Genomic DNA, 23,934 nt, shown 5'->3' on the forward strand with positions numbered 1-23,934 from the left:
GTTGGGATTCGAAGTTAAGAAATGTTTATTCTTAAAGTAGCCAAAAAATTGCCCTCACATTAGTCAAGAGAAACCAGCCACTTGTCCTACACTTTGCTTTGTACAGAGGGTCCATGGCTCTTGGCTATTGAGAAACAATTACATCCTGGAGGTGTGGACTGTTTTGAGGTCACAAACATTTGCCTGTGATGTATGTAACCCGCCAGTTCGACTCTAAGAAGTTTACAGGAAGTTGTCTGCACTGCAAATCATCATCCTCCACTGCAAAGAGAGAGTGTGGTCAACATTTCTTCCACTGCCATTGTTAAAACTACAGGCAGATTGCAATTCTAAAACCGCACAGATAATTGACGTCATCGTTCACAACTTCTCCTTCTGTTCCCTGATTGGCCCGGTAGGAAATCTACCAGAGACGACCTTAGTCAAGGAGAGAAAGCCAAGACTATCCTGGAAGCAAGATGTTTTTTGAGCAAGATTGCTCAGGAAGGCAGTCCCGCTTGAAAATACAATATAGAAATAAAAATGTACTCAATACCTTTACCCTTTACCTTTTCAATGTACCAGTTTCTGCATGTATAACTAAGTGGTTTTGCTGTTCATATCCTTGTTTGGCTTGATGGTGTGTGTCTGTACTTGTCAGTGTTTTCTGTCTATGTTCATGTCCAGCTTCATGGACTTTAATATTCATGGAGCAGAGCCTATGTCTGTAGGTTTCTGTCTCCAAGTGTTTCTCTAAACATGTCTGTCATGCAGGGCTCTCTGAGCATGACTTGGCTCTTCCTGGTCTAATCAAACCTGTCATATTCGGACAAAAAGGACATTTTTCAACCATTCTGTGTTTAAGTTGGCCTGCATTTTAAATATAGATGCCTGTCACTTTTATTAAGACAGTCACTTTGAGACATAATATTATCATTCTATTTTAGGACTTCATGACTTGGAGCATCCTGATGTTGCACTGGCTGACGAATGGTGAGAAAATAACGAAAATAAAATGTCATTCTCCATCCTTATTCTGTTTAAATTTTATATATACATCTAAATTATGAATCAAAACTTATTTAAGAAAATAAAATGCCTGAGTTGCTATTGCATTTCTAGGACTTTGGCAGATTCTTGGGTTATTTTTGTGATTTGTGGTCATCGTAAGGGATTAGAGTTAATGCTTTTCTAACTAATCCTTGTAGATCGAAAGCAAAGCAAAATGTTTTTTTTCTTCTTTAATATATGGTTTTAGATTATTTGTAATCCAAAGCTACCTAAGTGCAGAAGGGATGTCTCACCTCTACTGAAAACCAATTTCAAGTAGATAGATTTAATGATCTGTTGGTTGACTGTCATTTTAAAATGAAGCTGATCTTGAGTCGGTTACAACTACAAAACTTATGTTTGTTGTTTTGTCTTTTCGTTTTCCACTCCTGTTTTGCTATAGGACATACTGCAACACAGACGAGCACCCCAAGCATCGCTACTTGTCTCAAATAGAAGCAATAAAAATGTATCTCAGTGGGCAGGAACCCCACTTGCATTGTAAGTTACATTTATTTTTTAGTATATTGCTTTTTCTTTAACTGGATTAGCTCATGTTATTTGTATTTACTTGTAATAAATAACCCCCTTTTTTTTTTTTTCTTTTTTATAAAACTGTGCTCTATTTGCCTTTGTTCTGTCAGGTGACAAGGAACTTATTCAGGAAGTTCTCTTTGATGCGGTTGTGACCGCTCCACTGGAAGCCTACTGGACCAGTCTTGTGCTCAATAAGTCAGAGTAAGTCACCCATTCCACTGATTTCACTGTTATTATGAAATATTTGTGCTATTTAAACAGCCCGTCTTATTTTTCTGATGCCAATAACACAGCTGCCCACAAAGGCAGTTCAGTTTATAAACTTGTCTCAATATACAGAAACTCAGACAAAGGTGTGGAGATTGCCTATCTTGGTACAAGGACAGGGCTGTCCAGAATTAATCTATTTGTGGTGCCTGACGAACTCACAAACCTGTAAGTGATCTATATATGAGTACTTTAAGTGTGTTATAGTCAGATTTTTGCAAACACTCCAAGAGTGTATATGTGGGATTAATTTTGGGCTTACATTGTTGCATTTGAACCATTCCTTTTTGGGAATTAAAACAGATGTGACACTTTCAATGATTTTTATCAATAAGAATAAAGTCAGTCCTAAACCTTATCCATTTCTAAGCTGGCTTTAGTGTGTATTCAAGATCATTGTTTGATTGGAAAACCTAAATTCTTCTTAAGTTCAACCATTTAGCAGCAAATTTGAGATGGAGTTACACAAGTAAAAATTTTTTTTCTATTTTCTATAATCTTCCAGTTAGTGATAGACATTGTCCTTAGTGTTACCTGGGTTGTCCAAGGACATTGTAACTAATTTAATTTTATTTTAGAGGGCCCATTTTGATTATAAGGTTGAAACTAGACTTAATTCTAGTTTTCTAATTGTACAGTGAATTATTCTCCAAAACAACTTTGGAGAGGAATGAGATATGTAAAAAGGAAAAATAAAACATTAAAGCATTAAAAACATTAAAAGTAATTCAAGTTTGTTATTCCAGCTAAAAAATAATACAACTAAGATACATCATTAAAAGCCCAAAATTACCATTTTATATAAAGTTCTGATTAAGATATTATATTGAATGCTTTTATTTATGATTTCAAATCTAATTAGTCTTACTAGCTTGTTTATTCATTATTGATATCATATGTTTCTTGTCTGCATCAAGAGACTTCCTGACAGCTGAAGACAAAGAGGGAGTGTTTAATGCTGATCACTTTCCTCTATGGTACAAGAGAGCAGCAGAACAAGTTCCTGGCACCTTTATTTATTCTCTGCCTTTCAACTCAGGTTAGCTATGCATTTGTTTCTTGTTTGATTTTTTTTTTTTTTAGTTAAACTATTAAAGGGGATATTGGTCTAGCCAGATTTTAATTAGTTTTGGTTACATCATGTGTTTGACAACTCATCACACAACACTTTTTGGCATTTCTCTCTCTCTCTCTTTTTTTTTTTTTTTTTTTTTTTACTTTTATCCTGATTTCATTATTTTCTCTGGCTTTTATCTGTGTTTCCCTTTCCTCTCTTATTAATTCTGCTCTGTTTGCATTTGGACCAGGCTGATTGCTGATGGCTGGAATAAGATATGCTAGGGAGAGGCTCGCTTCTTTCTGTAGCGAATAGCCCAGAATCCACAGTTTTATAAATGGATGCACTAATATGCAAACATCTCACGCATATTCAGTTTAACAGTTTTGCTAAAAAAAATGCTATGTCTGCCAAAGGAAGAACATGTTCTCAGCCTCAGGCTTTCCATTAGTGCCAGCTATTACAAGTGATCTGAAAGCCTCTTATTTACTTGCCTGACTTGCCTTAGATGCACCCTTCCTCCAAGTAATGTGGTACCTGTAGCAACGACAGTCTGATATATATATGGATGTATGAAAGCATACATACATACATACATATGTTACTGTAAATTTATGTCTCTCTAATCAATTTATGTCTCTCCAGTCACTGCTCAATCAGTTTTCTTTTTTTCTGTTCTGATATCTGTTCCTCTTGTGTGTGATTTAGGTTCAGAAAACAGGAGTGTTGTATTGGCTAGTACTGCCATTCAACTTCTGGATGAGAGGAAATCCCCCATAGCTGCTGGTAAGTGGAAATTCAAGTGCTTCTTTCTCTCTGTCTCTCTTACACAAACACTCTTCAACACTGACAGATACTGTGTTATTCTCTTCTTCACACTGCGTTGCTTTATATTCCTGCTCTCCAGTTGTCCTCCCCCCTGCTTATTTTCCTCTGAAACACTTGTAGCCCACATGTCCTGGCTTTCCATGTGTTTTCATGTGTTCAGTTGCATCTGTTGTACACTGCACAGTAGCACACAAAATATGTAGCAACATGCATAGAATATCTAAATATTTTATATGTAAAATATGTTTATCTTATGTTTGTGTTGATCTTGACTCAGAATGTCAACTCTGCAACTATAATTAGAGTTAGAGGTTCACCTAGGTTTACATTGATTCATCTCCAGTTTGAGTATCATACCATTTTGGGGCCTTTAGTGATTTATTTTAATTTTCTGTAGTCTACAAAAGGTTGAGATATGTCTCAAATGCCATGCATACACCCAAAATTATATTGAAGTGAATGTCCATTCGTCAGGGCTGTGCATTCTTTGTCCCATTTTACATTTATTTCATGTAAGACAAAGCAAAGAAATTGTAGTATTCAGCTGAATATACCTAAATAATTACCTTAGTAAAAAAACAAAAAACAAAAAAAAAACAGCCTCTCTGAAATACATTTTCTGCACCAATTGCATTTCACTTTTATAAAATCTCATTTATAAGCAATAAAACATGAGGCTTGGAGCAAAAAAATCTGACTGGAGTCACTCAGTAACTCACAAGACAAAAAAAGAAATTTCTAAAGATGCACTACATCAATAACAGAATAGCATAGAGTTTTTTTGTGTTTTAAAGACTTCTTGCTTTCGAACTCGTTAATATTCCTAAACGCTTCTAAGACGGAGATTGCCATAAAAAATATTCCAAGAGATATTGTAAACTCAGTTTTCTTTGTACTGTAAGGCCGAGTATTTTCAGAGAAGGTGGTGAGATCTGTAAATAGCAAAGCAGTTTTAAAGAGAGAAAAAAAAAAGAAAAAAAGTTGCACGCTACATCTGAAATTTTGTATCCAACAAAAATCTAAATGTGAGGCAGGTAAATCTGGATTGCAGGTGAGCCTCCACATTCACAGCATGTTGCTGTCTCAACTGTTTAATTAGGCAAATTGTAATTACAAATAATAAGGTATTTGCATTTCATCGCCCCCACCATCTTTAGTTTGTTGTTTATGAAATAATTTTAATTGTTTTGTGATCAGAATCGCAAAATAATTTAGAATATTTCTAGTAATTTTGATGACATTTAAATTATTTTCTTTCACAATTGTGTGTGGAGGTTAAAATCCTATGCTTCAAAAAAATTGAAAGTGGGAAAATTTGAAGCTTACAACCACTTACAGATTTGAATTTGTTATACTTTCTATTGCTCAAGCCATAGGGAAGGTATCAGAACACAGAATTAATTTTGACTTATATTCATAATGCGTCTTTAAATGATATCTCTATGTATACAGTTAACATCTGAGGTCAAGTAGAACTGCAGAAATGTATCGTAAGTGGAAAGACATGAAGATGGAACGAAAGAGGAGGATGATCTTTAATAAATTCAAAGATGAAATAAGAGAAGAAGTAAAAGGGCAGAGAAAGAGAAAATTATTTCTCGGTGCCTGGATACGTTGACTTGAAAGCAGTGCATTGTGGGTAGTCTTTGCCTGGGGGGAACCACTGGAGCAGAAGGACAACGAAGGGAGAGTCTGTGTAGTGCCACTACATACACACCCAGTATGTGTTTGTGCATGACTATGCATTAGAGTTTGAGCAGAGTGATGCACAAGCTGCCCACAGTTTGCACCAGCCCACAGAATAATTTGACCCTGCTCATTTCATCGCTGTTCATTCAGCATAATAGCATTTACTCAAATCCTTCTGAGCAGCAAAACAAATGATTAATCAGTCAGAAGGATTTAGGAGAAACCTATTGTTGTAGTGGGTGCTGATGTGCAGTAATGATGATCACGCTTGTCCTATCTCTGCATGTCTATAAGGATGATTTTATATAAGAGTATCAGATAGGGGGCGAGATGTAGGCTAGAATGCAAATTTAGCATAAGCCGGTTAGGGCCAGTTTTCACTGCCCTGCGCTCCACTGAGCTGCAGACTTGTGAATACGCCAACACGCTAACTTAACAGGACAGGCCAGTGACGTCACATGCCACTGGCCCTGCAGACATCACTGGAGTAACATTGTCGCCGTGCATGTACGTACATACTCGTTTACGCCAGCATGTCAGTTTGTGTGTGTGTCAGTGTTTGTGGTCACATCCCAGGCCACGTGCAGCGAAGCTGCTACCGTGAAATACACAAAACCGTACAACTCAGGTCAGGCATGAACACCGATAGCATCTGTGTACCTCAATTTGCTGTTCTATTACACCGAGTAAACACAGCGAATTAAAATGCTGTTAACTACATGAATTTTCTCTCTGAATAAGTTAGTATGCACAAAACATACTAGGTACATTTAAAGTATAGAAAATCAAACTTATATTATTTTCTAACATGTTTCTTTTGTTAGATTAATGACTTATAATAATGTCCTAATTTAATGAATATGAATGTATGCTATAGATTTGTTTGTTACAGTTACACCGAAAAGAATGTTGTGTTATATTTGGGAAAAGTTTAAAAAATAATTTAGAATATTTTTACAGCACACAAAGCAGGCATTTCAACAAAAGTAGCCTGGGCCTACCGGTGTCACGGTACACCAGTGTTGTAAGCAATTATATTTTAAAAACTTTAAATAAATTATACTCTGCCATTCTTATAGTTTGAAATTCCTTGTATATGCGGTGTAGGTAATCCAATTTTTTTCTGGCTGTAAAGAACATGGGAACTAATGGGATTCCACCAATTACTGTGGAATATTAGACTGCTAATATTCACTAACTATTCAGTTTGAGTTGTTTTAAGCAGCTAAATTAAGCTTAAACAGATAATGTACGTCTGACTTGCTTGTTTGCCTGTTAGTCTATTTGCTTGAGAACCTCTCTTCAAAGATTTCAGCTAACCTTTTTTAACGGTTCTGTTTTGAACTACATTTGTGGGAAGTTTTATTTTTTAACAAGCAAAATGCCTGTGTGAATAGCCAGACTAATCAACCAGCTAATATAAGGTAGTTTTAATTCCATTGTAACTTCATAAAGTCCAAAATAATGAAACTTTATCATGTTTTATACAATAAACATACCTACTTTAAAATTACTCCTTAGTATTTATTCTTAATTTTACTTGCGTATTTATCAACATAAAAATGTCAATAAATCAAAGTTGTAGGTGATGTTAATACAACCATAATAATAGTCAATTACAAATTGCAACAGATCATATGAAAAACTTTCAATATAAATTTTCATTTACATACTGTGAACTCAAGGTTACTGTACTATGGCATCATCATACCAGACTATAATGAATGCTAGCTGGAAGTTTCTTGGATTTCTCTGCACAAAATCTCGGTCTACTATAGTTCCTTTTCATTCTTACGGACATAGACCTTTTGAAATTGATAGCCAGTGTTCATAAAGTAATCAGGAACGATGTTTTCCTTTATTATAGATAGTACATACTGAAGGAAATGTTTAACATTGTGTAACAAGTAATATGTTACAAACAAGACTGATTGGAAAAACTGTACTTGTATGTGTAAACATAATTTGTGCAGCAGTCTTTTTTTCTTTATTTTGATCTATGAACCCATAAAATACATACATAAAGGCTGAGTCCAAGTTCTTGTTATTTTAGTTTGTTTCATTATTGCTTCAATGAATTCCCCAATTTGACAGGAAAATATTCTTTCAAAAATATATTTCCTTCACAAGACCTTTATAGCATTGCTAGGCACAGACACTTAACATTTTCTGTAATCTGACACATCTTTCTGTAAACACATGTACAAAGACACACACACACTCTCTCAAGCACAAGTTAAGTCACAGGCTCATCTTTTTTAAAATGCACATCACTGATACAAATAGATGAGGACATGACTGACAACAGCTGCCTAATATGGTTCACTATGAGTCTAAAACAAACTCAAAATGATGAGCAATAACAAAAAAACAGATAAAATATATATTTCATTCTATAAATACCAAAGTATTACATTACAAATACCTACAAGTACATACTTATAAATATATATTTGATTTCTTCTGTCATTGATATGCTTATTTTTTTAGATAAAACAAAATTTATATTGAATTCAGCTTCTGAAATCTGCTTAAAGTGGAAGATACTCTTCTTATCAGTGCATAGTCAAATACCTGTGAAATGTAGCTACCCAAGTCTCAAATATTAGGTACATTTATGCAAAAATAAAAAATTCTCACTCTTTGTACAAACCCAAACATGGCATCCAGAGATAATTAGGTTAAAGGGAAGAGGCTTAGAGTTCAGGGCAAACTTTACCATCTCTTAGGCAATAGCATTTTCCAGTGGTTCCTTTTCATCTGCAGTAGCATGATCAGCCCCCTGTGCTGCAGCCAGCTCCTCATTCTTCTTCAACTCACGCTGATATTTGGCCATGATTGCCGCATAGGCACATCCATACACTGCTGCAGCCAGCATCATCAGACACACAATCCCACACACTACACCTGTGATGATCACTGTGGCAATGGCATGGCGCAGGTTGACAGGGCGATGCTTCTGCTTAGTTTCACACTCTGCCATGCCTCCTGCCCCTCCTCCTCCCACTCCAGCTCCAACACCAAAACCCTCACCTATTGCCATAGGGACATGGAGAGAGTGGCTGGAGGGATGGGCATGGTTGCCATGGATGTGGCCTCTCAGTAGCTTCTCAGACTCTAGATGGTGTATGTTGGCAAACAGGTAATGGTAGCTTGTGGTCATACAGGCATGAAACAGCTGATAAGGAATTTTTTGCAAGTCTTTGTCTTTCATTTCTTCTGGTTGCGTGCAGAGAACTTCATCCACAACTCCACCTTGAGAGTAAGGAGAAATAGGTGAAGAAAATCAAGATAAAAGTGTGAAGGAATATGACAAGTTGTCATTTCTACTCAGGGAATATCACACAATTGCCCTATAATGATGATTGTAGAATTTATATTAAAGACCAACTTCCTCTGGGTTAAGAAGCATCTTTAACATGTTAAATATGTGAAATCTAAAGAGTTCTCTCTTTTGGATCACAAGATCCAAAGAAATTGGTTCTTCCACAAAAGGAATCAAATCAAGAGTTCATCAGTTAACCTCTAGTTTCTTCTTTCAAATCCAGTATCCTTGGGCACACTTCCGATTCTGTCAACATAATTATCCACTAGCTTTGTGCCTGTATGCTTACTTAAATCTAGGTCCATTGTGTTGTTTTGCACTAATTAGAATTTTCATCTGGCAAGAAAACATTTGTGTCAGAGTATCATGGGCATGTAGGCGGACTATCTAACTCCATGAATGCCTTGGCTTCGCTGCAGAGTGGTAATTTTGTTATCCAATGCCTGCTGCGTTTGGTCTAGCATGGGAAATTATACGGGTTGCTGATATGCGCTTTATCTGACTTGACAAACCAGAGCATTTACTGGAGATTCTCCTTCATGCATGAAGGACCTAAACAAGGAACATTCAGCTGTAAATATTATATTTTCTTAAAGTATAATTTCATAATACTTTCTAGCAAATGTATTATTAGCATGCTGTACATAACAAAAAGAATAAAGGGTAAAAAACAAAGCAGAAGAGAATTATCTACAATAAAAGAACATAACTTGTATCCAAATTATAAATTTTTTGTATATTTTCAGGTAAGCGAACTTGTATTTCTCCATGTTTGCACATTGTTTCTACCCAACCGTTGCTGGAATGTCTTTGTGTAAAAAGATGGACCAGAATAAAATATACTCCTGAGTGTCTGGAGTTGAAACCACCTGGGGAAATGCCCTCAGCAGCTGAGTCACTAAGAAAAGTCATTCATTTGCTGTGGATATTTGCTTTAGCCATTCAATATGAGGATTAGTAACAAAATGAGGTGGCAGGGAGGACTAAAGTGCCATATTAAAAATTTGTCTTGATTTCATAGGAATTCCATTATGGGAAACTTATGATATAATAACATTGAACCTGTGGCAGATATTTTCCTGTTAATTTGGATTCCTGTATGAATAAAGTTCCTAATGGTCTAACCTTTAAAGAGGTAGGTCTCCAGCCAGAGTTTGAGGCCAATAAGCTGGCAGTCACACCTCCAGAGGTTGTTTCGTAGCGTTATGCTGTCCAGGTGGGCCATGGTGTCCAACAGCGAACGATCCAATCTTGTTAGTCTGTTGTTTGCTAAGCCCAGGTAGCTGAGGTTTTTCAGACTGTCCCCCATGACTCCTGGCAAACCCCACAGACTAATAAAAGAGACATAGTAAGAGAATCGGATTAAAGGAAGCTTCTTTGATAATCTCTGATGAGATGAAATTTATGTTTAACTTAAAGTTGATTCTTGTTCTCATCTTTCACTGTTACCTCAAATTGTGTATGTGTTAACAAATCCCTTAATATAAATATTTCTACTAAAGCTAATTAAACAACAGTTTAGATCTATATTGAGCTTTTTATCCTCTTATCACAATGGTAATATTGTTTATTTTCTCTCTACTGAAAAGACTGCACTGCACACCTTTTTCTGGCAAAGGCTTGTATTTCAAGTCATTTCATATTCAAAAATATTTCCAGAGTTTGAAAGACCTTTGTTCCTTTTTCCTTTCATGTTTGAATAAGTCTTTAAAAGATTAATTTCCAGACACTTGAGTCTCTTATTATTCTCAATGATCTTGAAGTTCCTCTTGAAGAAATGTGTAATTATTTCATGCAGTCCTTTGGTATGAATTATGTAGGTTTTTAGTCGTATTTTTTGTTTTGTATTTTTTTACTAAAAAAAACACAACAAAATGTAACTAAATAACCTAAATAAAATTTAGGTAAAATTTTATTTAGGTTAAATTATTGCAATTGCTTTTCCTTTTTATTATTTGCCGTGGTTTTGCAATTATGCTCATGATGGTGTGACAGTTTCAAGCATCTATACTTAACCTGTTGTGCGAGAGGTCAAGATGGGAAAGTGAGCGAATAGGTCCAAGCAGCCGCTTGTCTAGTTCTCTGATGCTGTTGTATGCCAGGCTGAGGCGCTGCAGAGTCCTCAGACCAAGCAGAGCAGTTGGTGAAATAGATGTTATAGAGTTATTAGACAGATCGAGAATGCGGACAAGAGGTATTTCCTTGAAAGCCATCGATCCTAGTCCCCTGATACGGTTATCTTGAAGATACAGTTCCTGTGTGTCTGAATATAGTCTCCGAGGGATGTCGTAGAGGCCTCGACCCCGACAGTCCACCACCTTAGTGTTGCTGTTGCAGCTGCACTCCTTTGGACAGGCATGTGACAAAGGCAGGGAGGAGAGGAGTGCACACACCAAAATCACTGCGGAGACACAGGAACAAGACAGTGCAACACCACATGAGTGCGTACTACATTTATTTAATTTGGATTTAATTTATAGTTTCAATTTAATTGCTCCCACGTAATGGCATGTGTAATTAACTCCATAGTTTCAAGGTTTCCTGTGTCCATTGGTCACTCTTACGTTTATTTTATTGCTATTTTACTTTGCTTTTATCCAGATGATTTTGTTTTTAAATTAAACTTATAACTAACGCGCACCACCAGTTCTTAGCAATAACAGCTCCCCTCCCGCCCCCCTCATACAGTGACCCCTGGAAACTTCATCAAACCTTGGTAACCCCTCACCCACACACAAATCTATACGCAGCACATACTGGGTGTCTGATTCCCTTTGAGATAACTTCACATGTCCATTCCTCTGGAACATAGCAGCATTATTTATAGCATTGGCTTGACTAGCTGGAGGCTCAATGAAATCAAGCTCCGACCCAAGTCTATGAGTGTAGCTTGCTCATAAGTTTCATCATAGATGTTGCATAGGTAGAAAAACTGTGGCATGTTTATTATTATTTATCAAATTACTAAATCATTTTTGATTAATGTTTCCTCCTACTAATTCTAATAAATGTTTTATAAGTGGGAATTCATGGTGTTTCTCAAATATGTCTCTGTTTGTCTGTATAGGCTGGCAGAACTGCCATTGACTCGTCTGTTCTTATGAAACCACTGTAAAGCTATTCAAAAGTCAATACTTTTTGTTCTCGCGCATTATGAAACAAGTTTTCTTTCTCACACCCATTTAATTTGTGATCCAGCGGTCGTGTTTCTGTTTGTGACCCTTTGCTGACCCCTTAAAATTGTGTACTCAATGGAAATAATCTGTAGTGAGGTCTTCTGATAAGTGGCAAAGTTTGCTTTGTTTGTGTCTCTTTTTTCTCCTTTGCTGCGTGAGTGGAGTGTGTGGGTTATCGGCAAGCATGCTTTCAAATTCGCATATAAAATCACTTGCACAAGCTCTGTAACATATAAACCCCTCCTCGGTGTCAAAAAAAGGAATTTCATTGTGGCATGAATTTTTATTCATCTCTACAACCATTTACCAGCCTCCAGAAATGATCTACATACCCTCTTGAGGTCGTGACCTCCAGCTTGGGAATGAATGCATTAAATGACACCTATTTACTTCATAATCTGCTATTTGAAGCACTTGCGGCCATGGAAACCACAACTCTTCTCTGAACTTGAAGAAATATGTTACAAAACAAGTACCGGTACTTTATTTTGACAAACTTCTTGTCAACACAAGAAGTAGACTTCTTCTGTTGACTAGGAATCCTTTAGGTTATTTGGGTCATTTGGCCCTCATAGCATGTACATAAAAAATTTTATTACATGAGCTTTTTATTTGTGCATTGGTTGAAAAACAAACTCTCAAGTGTACACATAAACATGGCTTGAGCCACATCGGGCATTATAACAGGAGTTATGAAATGAGGTCAGTACAAAGGACTGGCTTTTTGCTGTTGTGTCCCTTCATGATAAAGCCTCTAACAAGAAGTTCATAATGACATGCTTACATTACCCATAACAGTAGCAACTGTGAATAACATCAACTGTCAATATCACACTAATTGCAACTTGTCAAAAGAATCAACGCTGAGCTGAAAGCAACCAATTAATGTAGAAATATGATTATAATTTTTAATTTAAGTTACAAATTCTGATTAATGCCTAATAACCCTTGCTTACCCACGCAGAAATTACACTCACAAAACACCAGCAATGGAAATCCTACCTCTCATTTCTGCCAGTTTTTGGGCCGTGTTGTGTTCAAGGTTCTTTTAGCTCCCTTTTGGTATTGCGGTGAGCCTCACTGGTGTAGGATCCATTTGTCGTCATTGAGGTTAAGATTGTCTGGTCCCGGCTCTCATTCGGTTGGTCTGGTCAATGAGTGGGAATTTGAGAGCAAAAAGAAAAGCGGTAGAAACCAGCGTTGCCCTCAGGTTTCCCAGCAGTGCCTGCGAGGGCATGAAACCCCATCAGAGCAGGCAGATCAGAGCGCTAGCTCACTCCCAGCCAGTCTGGAAATCACTCGAGTTCGGAGCTCTTCCTCTCTCTCCCTCTCTCTCTTCTTGTCTATCTCTCTTTCTCTCTATCTCTCCTTTTGATGCTCTCTTACTATCTCCCAAATCCTCATATGGCTTCCTGAATATTTTTTTTTCAAAGTGTTTGCTGTTCTTAGTACATTGCCACTTCCCATGACTGAATTTGTTGTTCCATTGACACCAAATCAACACTTGGCCTTGTCTGTCTTTCTCTCTGTTTTGCTCACTCTTCACCCCTCACCCCTCCTCCTCTATACCCAGTTGGATTGGTGTATATGATGGTGTGTCATCTCCCTCTGGACAGCTGTGCCTCCTAAATCACAGCACAAACACATTCACCAACATCCATGTTGCACCTCCTGTTACTCTGGCAATAACTGAACAAGACAAAATTAGATCGAGAATGCAGCGAGGAATATAAAAATACTCATGCACTTAAATACACAATGCCTATTGCTAAGGCACGCTTTGATAATATTATGCATAAGCCGTGGGCAGAGGGGCTGGCAGAACACGCCCTCAGCACAGCAACGCAGCTTGCACAAATGCACATGTTAGTGCACACATACAGTTCAACATTGGGAAGCTGCAAGAAACTTGCTTGAATTTTTTTTTTTCTTTCATTGCTCATTAAAACATTGACTGTTATGCTCATGTTACTGTGCGAATCCTTGTTATTGAGCTGTTTTGATGCTCACTCTGGTTTCTGGGTATTTGCCCTTCTGCTTGGCAGCATCCTGTTCTGTTCTGCTGCTTATTATGGGTCTACTATTTGCTTTTTACTATCTGTAAAAATAACTTATGCCTCATATGTATGCACAGGTAGAACATGCAAACTCCATGCAGAAAAAACCATAGCCTGCGATTCAAAATATTGAGTCGGTTGATCTGAATAGAAATTCAAGCCACACTTTTCAGGATTTGTTTTGTATTAAAAAAAAATCGCATTTTATTAATTTACTTCACAATTATTAAAATAGATTAGTCTATTTGCTTTTAAAGTAATAAAATGTGAATAAGTCCAAAGGGTTTGAAATGTTTATATGGTACTGTAGTACATTTATTCTATCCTTACTAGAATCCTAAATCAGTAGGCTGTAAACCAGTTGTCACCCCCCTGCTTGGGACAGAACTGATTGGAGATTGGTGATGGGATGGATTTAGAATGGATTTTCTGTCTCTTCATCTTTATGCTCCTAAACCCAGCTCAGCATGTAAATACTTTCAAGTTCTTAAATCAGTCATACATAGGGAAATTAAATGTTCATACATAGAACAAAAATAATTTCCGTGTCTTAGTGGAATGGATTTGAGCTTTTGTTTTGAATTGTCATTCCTGTGTATTCTAAAATCAGTGTAATTACTGCCATCGCACAGAATGAAGCCCTGAAGCTGCTGTTGTAGATTTATGCTCCCACCATTAATGTATTTCCATAATGAATGTGCTGTTTCTTCACTTCAAATGCCACGTGGAATAGATTGCAAGAATTCACCGTTTTCCTGATTACAGACACGTTTCTGTGTCTGTAGTCATCCTTATCATCCAAGCTCTACCTTTCTCCATCTCTCCTGTTTCCATTCCTGTTGCCCAGCATCTTAAATTAGCCTCTCCTCCCGGGTTTTTCATGTGGGTGTAGAGATGGTGGGCTGCCCAAAGGATCTGGCAAAGCTTAGGATGGGATAATCTGCACCTGTTCCTATGGGCAAGAGCTAAAATGGGTCACAGCAGTACCACACCACATGAAAACATAAGTACAATTACGTTGTCAGTACACTGGGAAGTGAAAACCCATTTTTAGCTTGTTTTTTCGTTGTGAAAATGGTCAGCCCTGAAGAATGCAAATAGATTTGTTGACTGTTTCGCCTAAAGATTATTTAACCTTAAATATCATACATAACAAGCTGTTCTAGTGGCATGAAGGGATTTACCTCTCTTATGTAAGTAAAAGTCGCCTTTGAGTTTTATCTAGATGTGAATTTCATTCAGGGTTTTTAAAGCATGTCTGCCAGGGACTAGAACTCTATTTGCTCGTCTGAATGCATAAAGTATTGAATGCTGTCTGTTACAAATTATAAAATTTGGCACAGACAGCATTGGGAAGTTGCTACATGAGTTCGGCATAGAGGTGGGAGTTCAGCATTCAGTCAAGCACTTTTTGTAGAAGACCTCCGGTTGTGTTGGAATCAGTAATAAATAATATTGAAAGGTTTTTTTTAAACTCAGCTAATTGGAATAAATAGAGGGAAAAACTCAAGTTACAATTCAGCATTTGCCTTAAGGAAAGGACTTCATTTACCTTGCTTCCATTTTCACAAATGGTATACTTTTATTCATACTGACCACTCAAATAGGACAGAATAAATCACTGTTGTGTTTTACTGATGACAATCGATGTGAATGCATCAATGTATTTTAAGCTGCTTGCTTTCTTTTCTATTTTTCATCTTTGAGTGGAGGGTGTGGCAATAGCTGTTTCTGCAGCAAGTTTAACAAAATAACAACTTGATCGTTCCTCCTTATGGAAAGGGAAAATAATTTATCTTTAAAGTTTCTCAAATTATAAATGTTGGCATCATATAGCCAATGCATCAAGAGAAACGAAACGGATTAAAAAACTGTTTATATTATTCAATTTCATATCTCATTGAATGACTGCATTTTAAATCCTGTCTATTTTTATTTTAGGTTTTTCCATTTATTCTATTAAACTCGCTATTGAGATAAGTTTATGTAATATTGTCGTGTTCTGTGTTTTTCTGTGTGTTTATTTTTAAGTTTCCTGTGTGTCTGAGTCTCCGTGTTGACCTGTCTCCCCGTGATTAGTTCCCAGGTGTGTCTCGTTTCCCTGATTACCTCTTGTGTATTTAGTGTCACCTGTGTGTGTCTGTCTTCGTCGGGTCCTCAGTCTGTGTACGTCTAGTCCTCGGATTAATCCTGTTGCTACCTGTTGTGAGCTTTAGCCTCCCGCTCAGCAGTGCTGCCAGGTTTTTGGACTTTGTTTTTGGTTTATTTATCATTAAACTCTTCATCTCACCTCATCTGGGTCTACTGCGTGCTGCCTCACCTCCACCACACCCGCAAATCATGACAGAAGGACCCGACCACAAACGAGGTGAGGTAGCTACATTTTTGGCCCAGTTGGACCGGGAGGTTTTCCGGGGGACGAGACTGGCCTTGGCTCCCCCCGGATTCGCTCCCGGCCGTTTTTCCCGCCGGGGAGCACAACCTCCACAGTTCGCCCGGAGAAAGCAGCGTGAGCCGCCGATGAACTCGGCCCCTCGTTGCTTGCCGGAACCACCACCTCCGCAGTTAGTCCGGAGAAAGCGGCGTGAGCCGCCGATGAACTCGGCCCCTCGTCGCTTCCCGGATCAACCACCTCCGCAGTCCACCCGGAGACAACGACGTGAGCCGCCGGTGGATCCGGCCTCGTCGCCCTCCGGGGCGTCACCTCCGCTGCGGCCCGCGGATCGCGCGGCACTTCTCCGCTACCGGCCCCGCGGATCCGCGCCGGCACTTCACCGCTGCCGGCCCGCGGATCACGCCGGCACTCCTCCGCTGCCGGCCCCGCGGATCCGCGCCGGCACTCCTCCGCTACCGGCCCCGCGGATCCGCGCCGGCACTCCTCCGCTGCCGGCCCCGCGGATCCACGCCGGCACTCCTCCGCTGCCGGCCCCGCGGATCCACGCCGGCACTCCTCCGCTGCCGGCCCCGCGGATCCACGCCGGCACTCCTCCGCTGCCGGCCCCGCGGATCCACGCCGGCACTCCTCCGCTGCCGGCCCCGCGGATCCACGCCGGCACTCCTCCGCTGCCGGCCCCGCGGATCCACGCCGGACTTCCTCCGCTGCCGGCCCCGCGGATCCACGCCGGACTTCCTCCGCTGCCCGCTCCGAGGCGCTTCCTCCGCTGCCCGCTCCGAGGCGCTTCGCCGGACTTCCTCCGCTGCCCGCTCCGAGGCGCTTCGCCGGACTTCCTCCGCTGCCCGCTCCGAGGCGCTTCGCCGGACTTCCTCCGCTGCCCGCTCCGAGGCGCTTCGCCGGACTTCCTCCGCTGCCCGCTCCGAGGCGCTTCGCCGGACTTCCTCCGCTGCCCGCTCCGAGGCGCTTCGCCGGACTTCCTCCGCTGCCCGCTCCGAGGCGCTTCGCCGGACTTCCTCCGCTGCCCTCTCCGAGGCGCTTCGCCGGACTACCTCCGCTGCCCTCTCCGAGGCGCTTCGCCGGACTACCTCCGCTCCTGTCCCCAGTAAGTCCCAGTGCCTGTCCCGAGCTTCCCAGTGCCTGTCCCGAGCTTCCCAGTGCCTGTCCCGAGCTTCCCAGTGCCTGTCCCGAGCTTCCCAGTGCCTGTCCCGAGCTTCCCAGTGCCTGTCCCGAGCTTCCCAGTGCCTGTCCCGAGCTTCCCAGTGCCTGTCCCGGGCTTCCCAGTGCCTGTCCCGAGCTTCCCAGTGCCTGTCCCGAGCTTCCCAGTGCCTGTCCCGAGCTTCCCAGTGCCTGTCCCGAGCTTCCCAGTGCCTGTCCCGAGCTTCCCAGTGCCTGTCCCGAGCTTCCCAGTGCTCCTCCCGAGACCCCTTGTGCGGCCCCAGAGACTCCTTGTGCTCCTCGTCGCCGCCCCCGTGCGGCCCCAGAGACTCCTTGTGCTCCTCGTCGCCACGGACGGCCGCCGGACCGCCTCCGTTGTTCCCGCCTCCTGCGCCGCGGACGGCCCCCTGACCTCCTCCGTGGCTCCCGCTTCCTGCGCCGAGGTCGGCCCCCTGACCTCCTCCGTGGCTCCCGCTTCCTGCGCCGAGGTCGGCCCCCTGACCTCCTCCGTGGCTCCCGCTTCCTGCGCCGAGGTCGGCCCCCGGACCTCCTCCGTGGCTCCCGCCTCAGGTGCACCGACCGCCTCCGTGGTTCCCGCCTCAGGCGTCGCGGACCGCCTCTGTGGTTCCCGCCTTCCTGTGCTTCCGCCCACCCAGTTGGGTTTGTTTTGTGTTGTTTTTGGACTCTGGACCCTTGAGTTTCCGCCCAATTATGTTGGGTAGTTTTTTGTTGTTTTATGGACTCTGGACCCCCCATCCAGCTCCCCTCCGCCCTCCCTCGTTGGGTTTTCCCGTTTTTGGGCGTCTGGGAGCCGCCCTTTAAGGGGGGGGTACTGTCGTGTTCTGTGTTTTTCTGTGTGTTTATTTTTAAGTTTCCTGTGTGTCTGAGTCTCCGTGTTGACCTGTCTCCCCGTGATTAGTTCCCAGGTGTGTCTCGTTTCCCTGATTACCTCTTGTGTATTTAGTGTCACCTGTGTGTGTCTGTCTTCGTCGGGTCCTCAGTCTGTGTACGTCTAGTCCTCGGATTAATCCTGTTGCTACCTGTTGTGAGCTTCAGCCTCCCGCTCAGCAGTGCTGCCAGGTTTTTGGACTTTGTTTTTGGTTTATTTATCATTAAACTCTTCATCTCACCTCATCTGGGTCTGCTGCGTGCTGCCTCACCTCCACCACACCCGCAAATCATGACAAATATATAGTCTAGGTAATATTTTCTGCCTGTTGCAAATGTATCTCTTCATTTGCAGCAAAATCTGAACAATGTGTCATGTTTCACAACAAATAACTATAACTAATAATAGTGATAACTAACCTCATGAAGAACTTTCTGCTCAGCATGTCATGTGTAGGGATCTGATATGTCAAACTTTATGGAATCTAAGCATAGCTGTTTATTCCATATGAAGAACGAGCCAGATCACAGTGGTGAAGCGGCGTAAAGAGTATATAAAGGGCAGCTGGTTTGGTATTTTTTAAAACATTTTTAGGTTAACTGTATTACACATAATAATTTGAACAAATCCAGGAAATATGCTAACATATTTGTAATTTGCAGTCCATTTGGTACAAGTTAGGCAAGTGTTTGTGCAAAAGTTGTTGGTTTTGTTTTGCATTTGCACTATGTGAATTCTTTTTGTAATTAGAACTTTTATTATTGTTTTGCATCTCTTTCAGCTGTTGGCATCCAGATGAAGATGGAGTTTTTCCAGAGAAAATTTTGGACAGCCAGCAGACAGGTACCTAGTGACATGATGCTCATGCCATGATTGAAGTACAAAGACATTTTCAAATCGAAGCACAAAAGCCAAAAACACAGAGTAAAAATTAACCGGTTCTTATTTTCCTCTTGATATTTAAAATATTGTTCTAAATTCTAATCTTTTTTTCCAAATATCTATCTTTCTTTTCTATGATCACCTCTTTTTAATATTATATTAATATTCAATTCTGGCTGACTGTCTGTCCTTTCATCTGTCCATCAGTTGACTTACTGCAGGAGACAGCATTCAACATAGTCTCTGACCCGGTTCACAAGGAGTCGAGCATCTTATATTTTTAGAAACGATAAAGAAAAAAATTCCATCCACAATGCAGGATGCAGTGCCACAAAAAATTATGAAGCAGGTATGCCGGGCCAATCTGTGGTGCTTAACACTTGTTGGCCTGTGTGATGCCATTTTTGCTATTTGTAAGAGTGAGGCACAGGCAGAATAGAGAAAGACAATAAGGTTGTTTTTTTTATAACCAACCTCATCATTTAAAAAAAGATCTGGCTCACATGAGAGCCACACCCAGAGTGGATCTAAAATGTATCCACTCTGAAACCTGGTTTCAAAAACGACCAATTCTGGTCTGTAAAGACGTCAAATCTGTGTGGATAATCGACCTAAGTTACTTGTGCAGCTACATGTAAACTCATCTCTCTGTGGACTGGGCCTCAGTTTGGCGAAAATCAAGAATGTTTTAATGTCAGTCAAGCGAAAAATGTATCTAAATGAATACAACAGACAAACAAATGAAACATTCAAAAATCACTTCAAATACAGTATTAATGCAATGGATTCCTCACTATGTGGAGTTTTTGATAAATGTTCCTCACCTTAAAAATGTACTGACAATGTGAATAACTGTCTGATGCTGAAGTGATGTGATCTAAAAAAAATCTGAAGGATTGTGTTCATTGCTTTCATTGCTTTAATATAAAATGTTGAGGGATAAGTAATTTTTCAGAAGTTCTTATTTCAGCAGATGGCTGTTTTCCAGAGAGCAGGCAGGACTATTTCATTTCAAGCCAAACCTATTGGTTTCTTCCATAATCAAAATTACAAAACACATCCTTTGTTGTATGTGTGGCAATGTGCAGCATTTCCAATACTGTATAAAATGCAGAGTATATCTGAATACTGCATTGCTACTTTTAGTTGTATTTTTGTCACTCAGTGTGAAATCACAGGCACACTGGGCTCAGCAGAGATTTTTTTAACATCTCTGACTAGATAATTGCTTTGTTAGGTGTCAGACACCATTTCTCATTCCTTGCTCTTTGTTACTACAAAATATGTCTTTTAAATTTTCAACTTATGAACTCATATTTGAGCTAGAACTGTACTGTCACTGCTTCTTACTTAACTTGTTTTTACAATGAGCCAGTTATGTCACCTTTTTAATTGGCAATTAATTTATTGCAACATCAGGGTTTTTTTTTAACCTAAATAGCAGGAATGAGCACTGTTCAAAGCACTTTAATTTAATGCCAAACATTTCCCTACGAATAAAACACCGAGATATAGCAGTACATGCAAATAGTACTCTGCTTTAGAAGATTAGGTTACTACTTCCATGCAGTGATTAAGTACAGAAAAACAGGAGCATTTCTTAAAAATATTTTTCTATCTACTCTCTCCTCTTTCAAGAACTCTTTATTTTTATGTAACTGGAACAGCCCCCTCTGCTGGTTTGCTTGAATTCAGATGTGTGATTTAGACGTTCTTCCTCTTAAGTGTCAAACTGCAGTATTCAGCACCTTTCCTCTTTTGCTTGATTTGGTTTTATATGCAGAACAAGCACATCTGGGCATTTATTAGAACTGTGTTTATCTAATAAGTCATACCTACAACATATGACAGCTGGCAAGTCGGTTACATTTAAATTTCTTGTTGCATTTTTTAACAGATGACAATCATTCAGACATTTTTACCATAGTAATTTTCTCACCTTAAATGAATAAATATTTTTTTTGTGTGTGGTTTTTTTTTCAGTGTGCAGCATTAGATGGGAAATGCTCCATAAGCTGTGATGATGAGGTCAGACATTTTCCTCTTCTCAGTCCACGATCTTTTGTTTGATGACTCTGCCCTAAACTATATTTTCTAATTGACAGCATATTAACTGCTACCTCATTGACAACAATGGCTTCATTCTTGTAGCAGAAGACTATACACTGGTGAGACATACAAGCACAAATCTCGTTTTCGGAGCGGTTGTGCAGACTGCGCTCTCTCTCAGAGTGCTGTTTGAGCATGTACCTTCTGCTTAGCTGTCACCAGACATGCTGTCATTCTGACTCTGGCTCATCCAAAGCAAGTCCGCTGGCTGTCATTGCCCTTCTCTTCCCCTGCATGTTCTTTTGCTGCATCCGCCTTTGGGCTCATATGCTTAATCTTTTCTTATCTTTTTTTTTTTTTATTTAATCATGACTTACTGAAAGTTATTATTATCTACTGTTTGGTCCTGATATATTTTGAATGTACATTTAAAGCAGTCCTCACTATGCATGGTAACAAGTTTCTTGGTTCAAGGTGTTTTAAACCTTTTACATATTTCTCTGAATGTACACGTTTTGGTATGTGGCCTTATTCTTACTTACATGATTAAAACACATCTGTTAAAATTAACTGGCATATTATCTTGCCTTTTCCATTTTGGAGACATTAAGTATCAGTTTTTTGTTTAGTTTTTTGTCAGGTAAAGTGTTTGAGAAAACATTCTTAATTAGGCACATGATCTGGTTAAGAGGCCATTTAAAGAAAAGTCAGACCCTCCAGGACATTGCAATGTTTTTCTGATTATGGTGGCCAAAAGAAGCAAGTAGAAATACAGTATAAATTGCATAGAAAATTGATGCCGATGAAATACTGGATAATATTTTCTCTGAGGAACCTTTACATGGCAAGGTGGTCACTTTAAGAGGAATGTTGACTGCAGTGCAGGTAGAAACCCAGTCTTCACAAATATGAGTTAAATCAAATAATTAAATTGAGTCAAACTCTGCTTTAGCAAAGCATTCATTTAACACATGCACCTGGGCTGTCACACTTAATCTATTTTTAATTATTTTTTTCATCCAAACAGATGAACAAACCCTGATTTAATTGTGTCTAAAATTTAATGGGCTAATACCCAATTTTAATAAAACTAATCATTAAAAGGTAGTTAGTTCGTAGGTTGGTTCCATTGTAAAATAAACCTATTAGTGACTGTTGTTTAATTTACTTTGAAGCAACTTTAAGATAAAACTATAATAATAATAAAAAAACATTTTGTTAGAACTAACTCTCATTTCCAGAAGTGTATTGCTGTCATGGAAAAAAAGAAGAAAAAAAAAGTTTTTGAACTTATCGTAATTATTCTGTACAAACGTGGAAATATATTTTACAAACATAATTAACTTGAATAAGTGTAACAATATATTGTGTAAATATGATCTTTTTTTGACTTAATGTGAATTTCCTCCAGATGTTGGCAGTAGTATGCTTTTAGGTTGCATTGACAATGAAACTCAACAGAAGGAAGAAGCTGGCATATCAAGTTAATTTGAGATACATGTGGTGAGGAATGCCTGGCTAAAAATATGGACTGCTCGTTATTTCGATTCCTACAGAAACCACATTGCGGGAATCTACATGCCACATGAAATTAGGGTTTAAATAAATGTGTTGCATGAGCTGCCTCCTTTATCTTTGTTCTACACAAATGGGGAGAAAAAAACCAGATATTTTATTGTACTCTGAGTAACAACACATCTATGTTGAACACATTTTTTTTGTACCCCTCCGAGGGGTGTTTTGTGGGCTCTAGTGTCCCTTATATGAAAGTAGGCTGACAGGAAAGGGGGAAGACATGCGGCAAATGTTGCCGAGTACGGGAGTCTAACCCACGACGGCCGCGTCGAGGACTCAAGGCCTCCAAATGTCGGTCGTGCTATCCCCTACGCCACCACAGCACGCCCTATGTTGAACACATTTAAAGTGGTAAAACTTTAAATGTTCTGAAGCCTCCCCTAACTCTCCCTTGAGGAAGAGTTATAGGATGGTCAATGAGGAAGGTTCGAGAGGAGAATCGAACTGAGCTGTCCTTCTGAACAGTCCCATTCTGTTTAGGATGGTTCTCAGAATGTGCATACTAAAGACTTCATCTACGTTGCACAGCAGCATCAGCATCACTACGTGCCTCCAACCAACCAACTACTGTAAATTAGCCTCTATTAATCTGCATGCACTGAAAGCATAATATTGCCATAATCTGGTTTAAATGATTGTGTTTTTACAATATAATTGTCATGTTTATGGAATATGATTATCACATTTATACGGCATGATTATTATGTGTGTATAATATATTATATTTGTAAAATATTAATATGGTGCTGTAACATAATAGTGTTCAAAAATGTTTTTTGTTTTTTTTCCATGCACATTGAAATTTACAGCTACAAATTAATGTAGAAACATTCATCTATCAGCACCAATATGACAATAGGACACAAAGCCACAGAAGTTAGTAAAAGCATCAGAAGTCATTGAAGAGAGCAGATAATGTGTTACACAGAATATGATCAGTTGTACCAAAAGCAGTAGCCTAGGTGCTACCTGAAAAACAAGGTAGGCTTTTCCATAAATGGTCCAAAATGTTCACTTTCAAATT

At 39.7% G+C, this 23,934-nt stretch overlaps 2 protein-coding genes across 3 annotated transcripts in view; one reads left to right on the forward strand and one right to left on the reverse strand.

Annotated features, from left to right (window-relative positions):
* cacna2d3a (calcium channel, voltage-dependent, alpha 2/delta subunit 3a) overlaps window positions 1–23,934 on the forward strand; it is a 116,976-nt gene that overhangs the window by 80,073 nt on the left and 12,969 nt on the right. For both annotated transcript variants that reach the window (XM_044121825.1, XM_044121835.1), the window contains 9 exons: window positions 927–972; window positions 1,433–1,530; window positions 1,674–1,767; window positions 1,906–2,001; window positions 2,751–2,872; window positions 3,599–3,676; window positions 19,186–19,247; window positions 21,270–21,314; window positions 21,392–21,454. In XM_044121825.1, the coding sequence (XP_043977760.1) occupies window positions 927–972; window positions 1,433–1,530; window positions 1,674–1,767; window positions 1,906–2,001; window positions 2,751–2,872; window positions 3,599–3,676; window positions 19,186–19,247; window positions 21,270–21,314; window positions 21,392–21,454 (704 nt within the window). The remainder of the gene's footprint in view (window positions 1–926; window positions 973–1,432; window positions 1,531–1,673; window positions 1,768–1,905; window positions 2,002–2,750; window positions 2,873–3,598; window positions 3,677–19,185; window positions 19,248–21,269; window positions 21,315–21,391; window positions 21,455–23,934) is intronic.
* Window positions 7,507–13,426, reverse strand: LOC122833885 (leucine-rich repeat and transmembrane domain-containing protein 1). Its single transcript, XM_044121843.1, has 4 exons — window positions 12,911–13,426; window positions 10,749–11,133; window positions 9,858–10,063; window positions 7,507–8,662 (listed from the first exon to the last, which is right to left on the reverse strand). The coding sequence occupies exons 1-4, from the start codon at window positions 12,915–12,917 to the stop codon at window positions 8,133–8,135; spliced, it is 1,128 nt and encodes a 375-aa protein (XP_043977778.1). The 5' UTR covers window positions 12,918–13,426; the 3' UTR covers window positions 7,507–8,132.

This window comes from Gambusia affinis, linkage group LG01, assembly GCF_019740435.1.
Source record: "Gambusia affinis linkage group LG01, SWU_Gaff_1.0, whole genome shotgun sequence".
Classification (NCBI taxonomy): Eukaryota; Metazoa; Chordata; class Actinopteri; order Cyprinodontiformes; family Poeciliidae; genus Gambusia; species Gambusia affinis.